The 14,603-nt window shown below is 33.1% G+C and overlaps 1 protein-coding gene, 1 long non-coding RNA gene and 1 pseudogene across 2 annotated transcripts; 1 reads left to right on the forward strand and 2 right to left on the reverse strand.

Annotated features, from left to right (window-relative positions):
- The first annotated feature begins 609 nt into the window (after positions 1 to 609).
- On the forward strand, positions 610 to 2,697 carry LOC125203884 (uncharacterized). The gene is made up of 3 exons (XR_016135650.1): positions 610 to 1,099; positions 1,211 to 1,343; positions 2,458 to 2,697. It is a non-coding gene; the product is annotated as an uncharacterized LOC125203884 (long non-coding RNA).
- Positions 2,698 to 2,820: 123 nt separating this feature from the next.
- Positions 2,821 to 3,924, reverse strand: LOC148931671 (long-chain-alcohol O-fatty-acyltransferase pseudogene; annotated as a pseudogene).
- A 388-nt stretch (positions 3,925 to 4,312) lies between these two features.
- Positions 4,313 to 11,581, reverse strand: LOC125203832 (uncharacterized). The gene is made up of 10 exons (XM_048102312.2): positions 10,939 to 11,581; positions 10,057 to 10,128; positions 8,759 to 8,830; positions 8,130 to 8,273; positions 7,442 to 7,657; positions 7,205 to 7,348; positions 6,693 to 6,839; positions 6,168 to 6,239; positions 5,915 to 6,058; positions 4,313 to 5,830 (listed from the first exon to the last, which is right to left on the reverse strand). Exons 1-10 carry the CDS (start codon positions 11,558 to 11,560, stop codon positions 4,560 to 4,562), a joined length of 2,904 nt encoding a protein of 967 aa, XP_047958269.2. The 5' UTR covers positions 11,561 to 11,581; the 3' UTR covers positions 4,313 to 4,559.
- Positions 11,582 to 14,603: the final 3,022 nt, after the last annotated feature.

Raw genomic sequence — 14,603 nt, forward strand, 5'->3', positions numbered from 1 at the left:
ATTGCGGTTTTTGCTATCAAATTACAAATGTCGATCGATCAAGTGCACGACTTTAGATTTTTGAGTGAAGATTGATATCAGGTTTGTGTTGTTGTTGATGTTTCTTTAGCTATTTGAGTATTTAGCATTTAGCCCGTTGGCTGTCTATTGGTGTTTGACTGAAATGTTGTTGTATTCATTTGTTTTCAGTTTTGGAAGCTTAACATTTGATCGCTTGTCTTGAACCTTTACTCGCTGCTTGCCGGCTCGAGCCTTTTTCAATTTATAAAATAAAACACACTACAAAAATCTGATTAAGTTCGCGCAAATGGTGGTTGAAATTAATCCTCGTGATAATTATGTAGTACTAGTACATCATTAATAGACACGTATATTTTGAACCTACACTAACGTGTCATATGCTCGGACGCTATTTTATATCTATACACGTAAATATTTGTTCACCTCGGTGCATGAAATTCGCAATTACTAATTCTAGTTACTTTATAGTGGACCCCATTTCACTTTTACCATTTTTGAGAGTGGACCTCATATTCCACTAACTCATTCCTACTCACATTTTATTATAAAACTAATATATAAAAGTAGGACCCACAATCCACTAACTTTTTCTACTCACTTTCCATTACATTTCTTAAAACCCGTGCCCGGTCAAACCGGGACGAATTTTCGTGGACGGAGGTAGTAATCATTACTACCACCTTTTCATGTGGCCTATCGTGCTTTTAGCATGGGAAATTGTCATTACTGTATTGTGGTATTTCTTAAATTTAAATTCCTAATCAGACTTGCAAGTTATAGGAGTCTGAACAAAGAGGTGTTGGACATAAGCCGAGCCATATAGTTACAGATATTTAACGCTTCTTTCGTAGAAGCGTCAGAAACGTCGCTCTTATTGCCTCATTTCTGTACTACTGATGTGATGCAGCCTTGGCTATGATCACCCTATGATTTTCAGCATTTGTTTGAAAATATTAATTCTGGCCAAGTTTGTATGGGTGCAGGAAAAGGATGCGTTTTCAGGTATGATAAAAAGGATATCAAAGATCCAAAAGACCAATGGTGCAACAAAATACGTAGTTCTAAGAGATAATTTGGCGTAAGTCTTAACTAGAGATTCATTTCCAGTTTCTGAACACGAATTTTCCAGGTTCTGTACATGAATTCTAATTCTTGGTTCCTCTGCCAAAAACTTGTCCCATTTCCATAGTATATTCACAAGTAGATCACCAGCGACTGGACCAGTTACTGAAGATGAAATTAGGGCTGTTCTACTACCTAAGACGCTAGTGACCACTAGGGATCTTCTGGCTAAATTCAGATCCAGACTAAAGACGAAAGAGGTCAGTCATCTCGTTTTATGTTTGTTTTTGCAGTTCCTACTTTCTTTCATCACTTTGAAAAGATAAATTGTTGGAAATCGTTGGTTTATTAAATGTTATGCAAGAATCTGCCATTTCCTAGATTTCCAGCTTATCATCAATTCAAATAAAACTCATGTGTATCTTGGTTCTGTTCATGCTTCTCCATGCATAACCAGAACAAATTACCATTCAAAAGTAACAAAGTTGTACGAAAAGTATTAAATACTACTACTTGGTACAACTGTACAAATAGGTTGATGGGAAAAAAAGAAAGTGGAAGATAAAATTTGAATTGAGTATCTTTTGCTTTCTTTGTTAAAAAAACTTTTTTTGAATTCGGTCAAAGTAAACAGAAGAGTTCCATTTCCTATTGATTAATTCACTGGGAAATGGAACCGAACCGGGGTATTATATTTTGAAATGCAAGGGTTTGTTGTTTTGAGAGAAACGAAGCTGCTTTCCTTTCTCTCATGGCCTACCACCTATGAATATATAAGGTCGCAGTTCCCTAATTGAATATAGGCCCTTAATCCCTTGTGAATAGAGAATTCATTCTTCAGTTCAAACTTCGTAATGGATCAATATATAGATAGAAAGCCCTACGACGGCAAACTCCAGATTTTTCTGCTTAGACAGTGAGAGGCCTTGTTAACTACATATTCAAAATTAGCATTAAATAATGTCCTACCTTAGATGATATGCCTCTCTGAGCTCTCTCATGGGCTGTGAATTCATTGGTTCTATGTATTTGCTTCCGTCTCGCCCTTATGTTATAGTCATTGCTACTACCTTTTCATGTGGTCTATCGTGTTTTTAGCATGGGAAATTACTGTATTGTGGTATTCATTAAATTTAAATTCCTGATCAGACTTGCAAGTTATAGGGTGTCTGAACTCTGAACAAAGAGGTGATGGACTTAAGCCGAGCCATATAGTTACAGATATTTAAGCTTCTTTCATAGAAGTGTCAGAAACGTAGCTCTTATCGCCTCATGTCTGTACTACTGATGTGATGCAGCCTTGGCTATGATCACCCTATGTTTTTCAGCATTTGTTTGAAAATATTAATTCTGGCCAAGTTTGTATGGGTGCAGGAAAAGGATGCGTTTTCAAGTATAATAAAAAGGATATCAAAGATCCAAAAGACCAACGGTGCAACAAATTACGTAGTTCTAAGAGAGAATTTGGCGTAACGCCCTAACTAGAGATTCGTTTCCAGTTTCTGAACACGATTTTTCCAGGTTCTGTACATGAATTCTAATTCTTGGTTCACTGTCAAAAACTGGTGTCCCATTTCCATGCTGTTTCTTTATTTCTTGGTTCCGATGCATTTTCCTGATGTTTTGTTGAACCTAATTCTGATAAATATTTCAAATCTATGAATTGAAAATAAATCTTCAAACTTCTTAAGTTAAGCTATAGGTGTATGATTCCAACAAACAGTACATTGATATTGTTTTATTTATTTAATATTTTGAACACAGAATGTGTGCATGTAATTTGTACACAGAATGTCGGCCCATTTGAAGCCCAATCTAGGCCCGAATCCTTAAAAACTTAGCTAAAGCTACATATTCCCCAAGAACTCTATCATCAACTCTGTGCTCCATCATCTCTGGCACGACCAACAACATAAATGTAATCACATTAAATACAAATACTAAAGGCCCAACTACTCTTTGAGGCAGTCTCAATGTAGCTTTTATTTTCTTCTCTTTTGTGCTCTCTATCACGACACAAATTCCTTGAAAAATGAAGAAAGTTGGCAAGCCCCATCCGAACCTCACACGGTCCATATAGTAAAAGACGACCTCATGCATGACGTCCGACACAATAAATGTGACCACCGAGGCTGAGATTGCAGCCCATTTTCGGCCTAATATCCGGCTCGTGCCATTCAGGAAGGGAAAAAATATAGTGGATTTTAAACAACTCGAGGCAACACGGTTCCACCTACGGCCCCAAAAGTCTTGCAGTGATGTAGATTGGTAAGGATGATCGAACGGGTGGTCGGTGTCGATCCCTATTAAAGATCGAGCAATGACCGCGAATGCCCCTAGTGTTATTTCTAATGCTAGATAAGAATAGATGCATATTAAGAATGAATTTAACATCTGAGGAATCATGTGCTTGGAATACTCCACTTTTGTTAAGAGCAAGAAAAGAAACACCTTTATAGCATAGTGTGTGAGGTCATTGGGCCGGTTGGGTTTTGTTGGGCCGGTGGGCTTTTGGTGGAGCTTAATGGGAAAACAAAAAATGGTTACAAAATGGAGGAGAGAGAGGGATGGATTGGAGAGTGGGCCAGTGTCAAAGACCAATTGTAGAAGCTTGAATGGGGTTAGCCATGTCACAAAAAATGCAATTGGAATATTGAAAATGAGAGCCTTTAAATAGAGTGGAAGAATGTAGATAAGGTATAGCACAGGTAAGAACAACAAGAATCTTACTATACCTTTTCTGACCAATTTAGTTATGACATAGCAGTAGCATGATGAAAGAACAATTGTGAACAATACCATGATTAAATTGTTTATCTCTTCCATCATATTTATCTCCATGTGTGTGTGTGTGATGGGATGTAGTATGTTTTTAAGAAGCAGAATGAAAGTAAACATGAGCTATTTGGGATCTAAAATATAAGCACATGTAAAAGAAGTCTTGCAATGTTTGAGAGCCCTAATTTTATGTATGTTGATTGGTATGCTACCTAACCATTGGGTAAATGACAAAATTAAATATTTCTATACGAATATTTTCTATTTCAGTTCTGCTTTAATATAATATTCTATTAGTTTGTGTCAAATTTATGTAGGAAAAGTTGGGGAGATGCAAAGTGTGTGATGAATGGGAATCTTCAAGAATTTAGGGGAATTCTTCGTTTTCAACTTACCCTAATCATTTCAATGTTGTGAAATAGAATATATTAATATAGAAATATTTAGAGAATAAAAACAATTGCAAACTTGCGATTCACATGATACGAGTCCCTTCATAGACACGTTATTTATGTAAATACAGTCCCAATAAAGATCAGATCGAATGTAATGATACAAATATTATCACCCAATAGTAACAGCCAAATAAAACTAGCATGTGCAATGAGCCCAACATAGAAGTAAGACTTTGCAAATTTTCAAAATGCATTATTTACAAAACATCATACATTAATTGCTCCTAACATGCCAAACCAAGCTCAAGAATTTCTCCATGATGCAGTTGTTCTATTTCTTCTCTTCATCTCATTAGTATTATATCCAACACCAAGAAAAAATTCCACTAACCATTTTGGCCTTCCATATCTTATTATTATGTAACCAATTCCAATTCCAACAACAAATCCACACCCATACCCCATCACCACACTTCTCCAACCAAATCCATCAACAAATCCATCCTCATCACCATCTTCTTCTTGAGGAAACAATGGTTTTCCGTCGCTCCCCTCACATGTTTTCGTCAATGGAAATCCACATAATCCTACATTTCCCACATATGACTCATTATCAAATGTGGAAAGTTGAGTAGAATGTGGTATTTGTCCTTCAAGATTATTCATCGAAAGGTTTAACTTCGCAATAAATGTCAATCTTGCCAATTGACTCGGAATTTCTCCATTCAGTTTGTTTGAAGACAAGTCCAATGACTCGAGCAAACTCATACCTCCAAGAGATGGCGGTATATGTCCTGTGAGGGTATTGTGGGACAAATTCAAGTATCTAAGCGAGTTTAGATTCCCAAGAGATGGTGGGATGCTCCCAGAGAATCTGTTGGAGGACAAATCGATAGTTGTAAACGTTGTCAACAATCGCTCCAATAGTTGCTCCAAGCCTTTCACTGTGAGCTTCAATTCTATAAATCTTAGAAGCCAATACGCTTCATCATCGGTCCGATTTTCCTTAGCATCTATCATACCTCGAAAATTCTTGATATATCTATCAGGCAAAGAACCAACGAATGCGTTTTGTGATAAATCCAAGACTTGCAACTTTGGAAATGATTGCCCTGTGTTTGAATCCGCCAACATCGTACCATTGAACTTATTTGACGTCAAGATGAGGGTGCGAAGTTGAGGGAGTGTTTCCATCCAAAAGGGAAATGCACCTCGTATTTCATTACCACCAATGTCGATGCCCCGCAGACCCATGCAATTGCCTAGGGTTTGGGGGAGTGTTCCTTCCAATTTGTTTCCATTCAAATTGATGGACTCTAGACTGCAACCCTTTGTGAATGTTGATGGAATGAGGCCAGTAAGTTTATTTGCATTTAAATGGAGGACTAATAGAGATGTGCTCAAGTTCCCCACACATTTTGGAATTGGCCCTTCAAAATGATTGTTTCCTAATTGTAGAACTAAAAGCGATCTCAGGTTGCAAATGGATGAAGGGATCGCTTCAGTTAATTTGTTTCGAGAGAGTACTAAATAACTCAGCTTCGACAAATTTCCAATGGTAAAAGGTAATGGACCTAAAAATTGATTTTGAACAGGGGTCAAGAATAACATATAGTAGTAGTAGATATTGAGACACAAAGAAAGTGAGAATATGATACCATTTAAATTGTTGTCGAAAAGCCACATTTGATTAAGGGCTGTCAGGTTTCCAATTTCCATGGGCAATGGTCCACTAATATCGTTGGTTGCAATATTGAGTATATCCAAGTTACTGAGACGGCCAATTTCTTTTGGAATATTACCTATAAAATTGTAACATGCCAATTTTAAAAAGGGAAACACATAAGATCAAATAAGGTAATTAATTTAACTTTGTAATGCAATAATATAGAAAGAGACGTGAAATTATACCGCTGAAATTATTGTTGTTGATCCATATATGGCGAAGGAGGGGTAAGTTTCCAATCTCTTTTGGAATAGGACCTGCATGAATATGAAATTTTGATAATCTAATTGGAATAGTGATAACACTCTAATTGAAATAATTCTTAACAAGTATTATAACGCATTTCACTCACATTTTATTATAAAATCAATATACAAAAGTAGGACCACCTTCTACTAACTTTTTTCTCCACTTTCTTTTATAAAGACGAACAATTTCTTAAAACTTGCAATGGTCAAATTGAGACATTTTTTGGCGGACGCAAAGAGTAATACTCTACTAAATTTAATAAATCTCATTCACATGTGACAATTATCTGTATATGCAGTAAAACATGTTACATGCATGCTCACGGAAAATTTTATGTCGGGTATCGGTACCCGCTACCTACGGAGATTCGGGTCAAGTAAGAAACTATCTGATACCCGTTACCTGTTTTGATACCCCTAACAGTTCTATTTTGCATGTAACAATGAAAGAGAATATCATACCGCTTAGTTCATTATTGTAAAGCAATAAGTAGGAAAGAGATGTCATGTTTCCAATTTCCTTTGGTATCGATCCAGTAATTAGAAAGTTTTCTTTCAACTGGAGCTCCCATAAATTAACAAGACGACCCAGCTCTAATGGTATAGTACCTGCAGGAAATTCAAATATTGAAAGTTCAATTTAGTTATCAACCTCTTCCAAATTCACAAGATTGAAGTATTATGCTTTTATTATATTAGTATTAGTATTAGTATTAGTATTAGTATTAGTATAGTATGTTTCCTAGATTTCATGCATGCGAAGGAAAATGTGAAACATTCATGTTGACACAAAATTAAAGTATATATTATGCATGCTTCTACTATTACTATTTATTTACTAGATTCATCCACTGATTATGTAAAGGAAAAAGAGAAGCATTCATTTTGACACAAAATTAAACGACCTAACGAGATCTAGTAGCAATAAACGCAACAAAGTGGGACGATCAACGAAGAAAGGGCTGGATCCGTACCACTTAAAGCGTTATTGCCAAGGTATATACCAATCATATTTGTCAAGTTCCCAAGTTCTCTTGGCACTAAACCTGTAATGTTGTTGCAACACATGCTCAATCGCTCGAAATCAGGAAGATCACCTATCTCTTTTGGAATTTTACCTGCAAGGAAAGGATGAAATCATAAACTTAGCTCAAGTATACATACCGTTTAATAGTTTCATATATCTAGACTATAATTGTTATAACTCATACCGGTTAGACTATTTTCTTCAAGGCCGAATCTTCGAAGGGATGTCATGTTTCTAATATCTCGTGATAACGATCCAGTCAAATTATTCCACCCGAAGTCAAAATACAACAATGAAGTCATGCTGTACAAGGTTCCGGGTATAGGGCCTGAGAACTCGTTCACTCTCAAGCTCAAACCTAGTAATTTAGTAAGATAACCGATTTCTTTTGGAATATTACCTGCAATTTGTAAAGTTGCATTAAATCAAAATGCAATCACACATATTTATTCGACTACGATTAGAAATTGAAAACTCTATTACATGAATATTAAGCATTTATCTACATTTTATTCGGTTCATATCCATTATAGACCTTATGAAAAGAGTTTCAAACATTTCTTACAATATCAACTAAAAGCCTTTAGAGAGTAATGCATAATTAGAAATCCTAAATGCAAAGAATTACTATGTATTAAACTACATTACATTAATACCACCAAAAAAATTAATGTAATGATGTTTTAGCGAGCATTAGCGGCCCTTTTTGGTGTTTAGCGAGCGCCAAAAGTGCTCTCTAAATGCTATTTTTTTGTAACGATAAATATAAATCCTAAATGCAAAGTAAGGAAATAAGAATACCTCTTAAAAATTAATGAAACGATATATAAAAAAACGTACATTTCAACAACAATTAAGCCAAAATAGCTTACCCTCTAACTCGTTGTCACCAAGGTGCAACACTTCAAGCATTGTCAAATTTCCAATTTCTCTCGGCACATGGCCATTAAAGTTGTTGAAACTCATGTTCAAATCTAGTAAATTAGTAAGAGCACCCATCTCTCTTGGAATATTACCTGTCAATTAGTAAAATTGCTTGAAATCAAAAGGCAATCATAAACTTTAATGTTACTAAAAAAAGAATTAGTGAATTGACATCAGGATAGTTTTATAACAAGCCAAAAATTCGTATAAATATGGGCGTACTAAGGATCCAATCAAATTAATTAAGATTTATTATTTAAAATAAGAGTAATTTTATTTCCAAATGTAAAGCATAGAAATGCTCTCAGAATGATCAATTATAGTAGACCAATCAAAGCTCAAAATGAAGTAGGGAAATTAGGAGTAGCGGTTAACAAAATATGAAAATTTAGAATAATTGAAAGGTCGTATATTTGGAGACGTAATTTTAAATTCATGTAAAAAACCATGGTGTAGTGAAAGTGTATAGATTTAGGCACAGTTTTGTCGGCACTAAATACATGTATGACATTGCAATCAAAGTACTAATACTCATTTAAGTAAACAAGTTGAAACTGATATAGTTGTAAACTCTCACCATTTAAGTTATTGGCACTAAGATCCAATGTTTGAAGCATTGTCATGTTCCAAATCTCTTTAGGAATATTACCTGTTTGTAAAATCAAAATTCAATTATAGTGGGTTTTGATCCATCCAAAACTCTTTTTTTAATAAAAAAACGCATAACCAAGCATATAGAAGTTATTTTTAGGTCATTATTAGTGTGTTTTTCAGTCATTAATGTAAGGCTGATCTAAAATGATCTTATCATAACCTCAATCCCGAATTTTACAATAATGACCTAAAATTTGACCCTTCGTAACCTTTTGATGCATTATTGACCATTAGATTGTCAAATCTCATGGTCTGGATTTTGTATTTAGATGCATTTTTGTATATCATTTTCCTTTTAATTATATGTATAAATATATTCAGCTATAAATTTTATACTTTAAATTGTGATTAAATAGGTTAAACTCCTTATTCTAAATTATGGTCTAAGTTAAAGGAAAAAGTTAATGTTATATTAAATGGCTAGACTAACGTAGTATGTTTGGCATAAAATTATTTTAGAAATTACTTTTAGGATATTATTTAATAACTATATCCTTAGTATGTAGTTTTAAATATTTTTCTATACTGCGATTCTAGGAAAATTATTGATAGAAATTATGATTGGTACTATTAATTAACACACTACATGATTAAAATATTGTATTTAATTGTAAAATAATTTTATAACTTAGTAATTAATATAGCTATAATTTTAAAGTAAATTTATATTTAATCAATTTAAAGTTTAATATATCTAGATTTTTTTTGTTTTTTTTATTCTCCCATAATTTCTTATTTTTTGCGATTAAATTTTTTAAAACAAATTATCATGAGGTATATATCACCAATGCAATAGCAATTTTGTCTAAATATATAAAAAAAAATTAAGCATTTTCCTTATTAAAATGTGAATTACATTACTAAAATAATACTATAGCAATAAATAATCAAACATTTATCTTTTGTGTTATTTGTCCGCAACTTCTTTCCTTTTCCATTAAATATCTATACAAATTAAATTTGTGAATATTTTTTGTTTTAATGTATATTTAGAGATGAGTATTTTTTATAATAAGAAAATATTAATCATTATATCTTCCTTAATTAACATGCATGGAGGGTGATTAAGTAAATTGTAAATTTTAATTAAATAAATAATTCCATTAAGGAAATCATAAAAATGACAAAATTGACCCAATTATATATATACAACATGCATGCAACCAAAATACTACTCATTTAAGCAAACAAGTAGAAACTGATCTAGCTGTAAAATCTCACCACTAAAGTTGTTGCCGCCAAGGTCCAATGTTTGAAGCATTGTTAAGTTCCCAATCTCCTTAGGAATATTACCTGCTTGTAATATTGAACAAAATCAAAATCCAATTATATGCATAAATATATCCTGTTATAATTGTTATACTCTCAATTGTGATAGAGAATGGGTTAAACTCCTTATTCTAAATTCTGATCCAAGTTAAAGCGAAAAGTTAATGTCATGTGACTAGCTACAGTAGTGTTTGGCTTAAACATCTTAGGTATCAATCATATGCTTGATCAATATAGGAAGATCATAAAGTTTGTAATTTAGGCACAATCGCCTCAGTACCAAACAAACTTATGCTACTGCAGCAAAAAGTTATTTCATTATATGTGAAATAAAATATTTTATTTTTATCATTTCAGTACATCCATAGTTAAAAGTCTTATTTACATTTTTTTCATTTTGGATAGGTTACCTCACATTCGACTAGTAAATAATTATACCCACATTCAAAAATAAAATCAATATATAAAAGGCGGGACCATATATAACAACTACTCCCTCCGTCCCACTTAAAATGCAACATTTGTGAATCGGCACAGGATTTTATTTAGTGTTGTTTTGTGAGTTGATGAAGAGAGAGTAAAGTAAGAGAGATGAAAAAGTAGAGATAGAGTTGTTTCCATTTTAGGAAACGTTTCATTTTTAATGGGACAACCAAAAAAGGAAAACGTTTCATTTTTAATGGGACAGAGGGAGTATTTTTTTTCACATAGTCAAACAATTTCTAAAATTCATGCCGAGTCTAAACGGAATTATAAATGGCATTCGAAGTAAGTACTCATTATCTAAAGAATCAAATTAAAACTAATCTAGATCAAGATGTAAAAAGATCTTACCACTGAACTTGTTGTCACCAAAGCTTAGAAACTGGAGTAGTGAAATATTCCCAATTTGTGCTGGCACGTGCCCACCAAAATTGTTGCCATACAAGGAAAGATACTCAAGTTTCGAACATTGCCCCAAACTCAACGGTATCTCTCCATACAACTTGTTGTAAGAGATCCGAAGCCTTTTGAGCTCCTGAAGACTCTGTTTGCATATATCATTTGGGAGACTACTTGATAAACTATTATTTCGTAATACTAAAACTTGCAAGGCTGAGATATCAAAGATGGAGGGAGGGATAGGACCATGAAATGAATTCTCGCTTATGTCTAAAGAAACAAGAAAAGAAAGATTTCCAATTTCTGGTGGGATGGTGCCCACAAGTCCCATGGACGATATATTCAACCGTGTCACCCTGTTATAATGAGAATCACAAGTAATTCCAACCCAAGTGCATACATTGGCTTCAGAGGTCCAATTTTTCATGAGTATATTTTGGGGGTTTGGGGTTATATGGGATTTCAAAGCAAGAAGAGAAGAACGGTCTGTGTTGATATTGGTATCTGCTTTGATGGAGGCTAGAGAAAGAAGTAGGAGGAGTGGAAGAAGGGTATATTGGGAAGGTTTATCCATTAGGCTTAATTGTTGTGTAAGTTCTGAACTACTAGTATATTGTAATACTTATACTCCTTATATAGTAGAACTCCCTTCATCCCATACTCCTCGTACTTTTCTTTGTAGGCATTTTCTTTGTAGGCAGTAAATTAAGGATTGAGTAATTAGTGTAATTAAATTAATAATATTTAAATATAAAAAAGGAACATTTAATTAACTTTAATATCTTAATTTTATATCTTAATTCTTACTCAATTCCACAAATAGTTTGACACGAATCTAAATAGAAAAGTGCGAGTAGCATTAGAAGAAGGTAGTAAGTACTATAAGTCTATAAGTTTCAGCTAACTCATTATACAAAACAAGCCTAATTTTCTGGCGAAAAGTAATTGTGGAATATAAATAGTTATAGTAAAATATATGCGGTTCAAATAAAATTGAAGATAAAGTTTTCTTGAAATTAAATCGCCATGGATTGCGAGTGGGGCACGACACCTATAGGCGTAGAAGATTTGGTCTTCTTGAAAAGTAGTACTCTCTTCCGTCCCGCTTTAGCAGTCTCATTGACTTTTCTGTCATCTTTTTGTAAAAATGATAAAAAATAGTTAAAGTGAAGAAATGGTAAAGTAAGAGAGACAATAATGTAGATAAGACTCTTTTCTATATTATTCTTTCTTAATTTACCATTTCTCTTTTTTAACTATTTTTTATTATTTTTACAAAAAGAGAGCAAAAAAGTCAATGGGACTGCTAAAGTGGGACGGAGGGAGTATTTGAAATAATAAATAAAAATTCAAATAATATAATGAGTTTCCTTTCAAGTTCCGAAATCGGTATACAAAAATAATTCAATTATATTTTCTCTTTGATTGGTCGAATATTCAAGCCTAACGCGCACTTAACTGTTACATATAAATTCAGGTAAAAGAAATTATTAACTTACTGTTATTATTAGTCGTCAAACTCTAGCAAAAGAAATTAACACATGGATTATATTCCTATACCACGAAATTGAGACGCCAAATTAAATTTGTAAAAATATTCTAAACACGAATTTATTATTATTACATATCCTCCATTTTTGTACGAAGACTTCGCAAGTCAAGTGGTGATTGATGTAGCATTAATTTCAAGTCGTTGTGCAGTTGATAGTTGTGGAATCATTAATTTGATCGCATGAATACAAGTGTGCATCGGCCCAGGATCATTTATGTCTTTTTAAATAAAAGAAGACTTGGTCTTTTATTTAGCTTCTGAGTTTCTACAACAAACAATTCCATTATATTTTGTTACTCCGTGGGTCCTTCGCACGGTAGATGTTACACTTCCTTTTTAGTTTGTTCCACAAAATATGTCATATTCTTTTAAAAAAATTTCTCTCACATCAGTTATAAAATTATATTTTCTCTCACAACTTAACACACAAAACAACATCTCCTAAAATCTTGTGCCATCTCCCAAGTGTGTCATCTTCTTTGGGACGGATTAATAAATAGGAGTACTATACGTTTCACGTCGTTCTAATTCAGAACTCTATCTCTTCAATTTCGATTCCAGTCTCTTGAATTCACAAATTTTGTAATCCTATTCTTTATTTATGAACTCAATTATCTAAATATGTCAGTACTATGGAGTATAAGTTATTGGGACATTTTTTATAAACATCCGTTGTATTTATGCTTTAAGTTGCTTTCGTCATTAAACATAATATGCCCTGAAAATTAGCCTTAGTTTTAGTCCCAGTCCATTTTATACTTTATTATTTTCTTTTAAATGTTAAATTATAAAATAAATTACATAGATTAATTTACCAATACAATATAAAACACTATAATTTGGGTGGTGCGCTGGGTGTCTTGGGTTAATTTGGAGTTAGATCCGGCTTCATTTTCATCTTCATCTTCAGCCAAATAGTTACTAGTTCATCGTCATCCTCGATTTCATATTATGCATGATGATACAGACATATATGAAATCAACAATAAAATAGAGATTGTAAATGACGAGAATGAATGATACTAATATTTATACATCAAATAATATAATAAAATTAAATCAAATCAAATATAATTATAAAAATTAAAATCAATGTGGCCTGTAATAGGGCCGCATTTATGCGGCCGATTGGCTATGCTCGGATTATGTCTTCTCGGTCTTCAAAGTGCACCGTGCAGGCTTACATTGGACCTCTAATATATTGAACTCGATTTGTTTTGCTCATTTCAAATGTAATCAAATAACAGAAAAATTATAATCATGTACGTAAAATATTATTATCAAAAATTGAAAAGAGTATTCATTTGTGTATTTTTATGTATAACAGTGTATAATTTTCAAAACGATGTACCATTAGTAACTCAAAAAATAAATGGTAAATATTGAGTCATCACACCATGAATAATTTGTTGGAATCAAATTAATGATTCACATAATTCATCACATAAATCACACATGTCGAATACGATTGATAAACATAAAGCGAAAGCGTACATGGATTCAGTTTCATGGTGTTGATGTTCTTGATGATACCGAAGTATGGAAATTAGTCTTCCAAGTGACAACGCTCTCTCACAAATTCTCTGTAATCTGTAGAATCTTGATACGTCTGATCAATAGGAATGTGAATCTATTGACCTATTTATAGGGTTGCACTTGGGGACCATAACCATGTATTTAGAGAATAAGTCCCTAACTTTATTATAACTTTAATTTCACCCATAACAAAATTAAAGTTATCCAAAGTAATATATGCACAATAGTCCTCATACTTTTATAGATAATCGTTTGATCCTATAAATTATACTCCATCCGTCCACGAATAGAAGTCTCGTTCACTTTTTTGCACTTGTTTTATAAAAATGATACTCCCTCCGTCCCGGCTAAGATGACACATTGCTTAGCCGACACGAGATTTTAGGAGTTATTGGTTAAAATGTTTAATTGGAGAGAGAGAAGGTGGGTGTAAGTATTAAAGTAGAGAGATAAATAAAGATAAATATTTTAATAGGAGTGAGAAAAAGTGGTTGAGTGTATTAATTAGAGAGAGAAAGTTACCATAAAA

Source organism: Salvia hispanica, chromosome 2 (genome assembly GCF_029641045.1).
Source record: "Salvia hispanica isolate PSC_SH4W2 chromosome 2, Shi_PSC_v1, whole genome shotgun sequence".
Classification (NCBI taxonomy): domain Eukaryota; kingdom Viridiplantae; phylum Streptophyta; class Magnoliopsida; order Lamiales; family Lamiaceae; genus Salvia; species Salvia hispanica.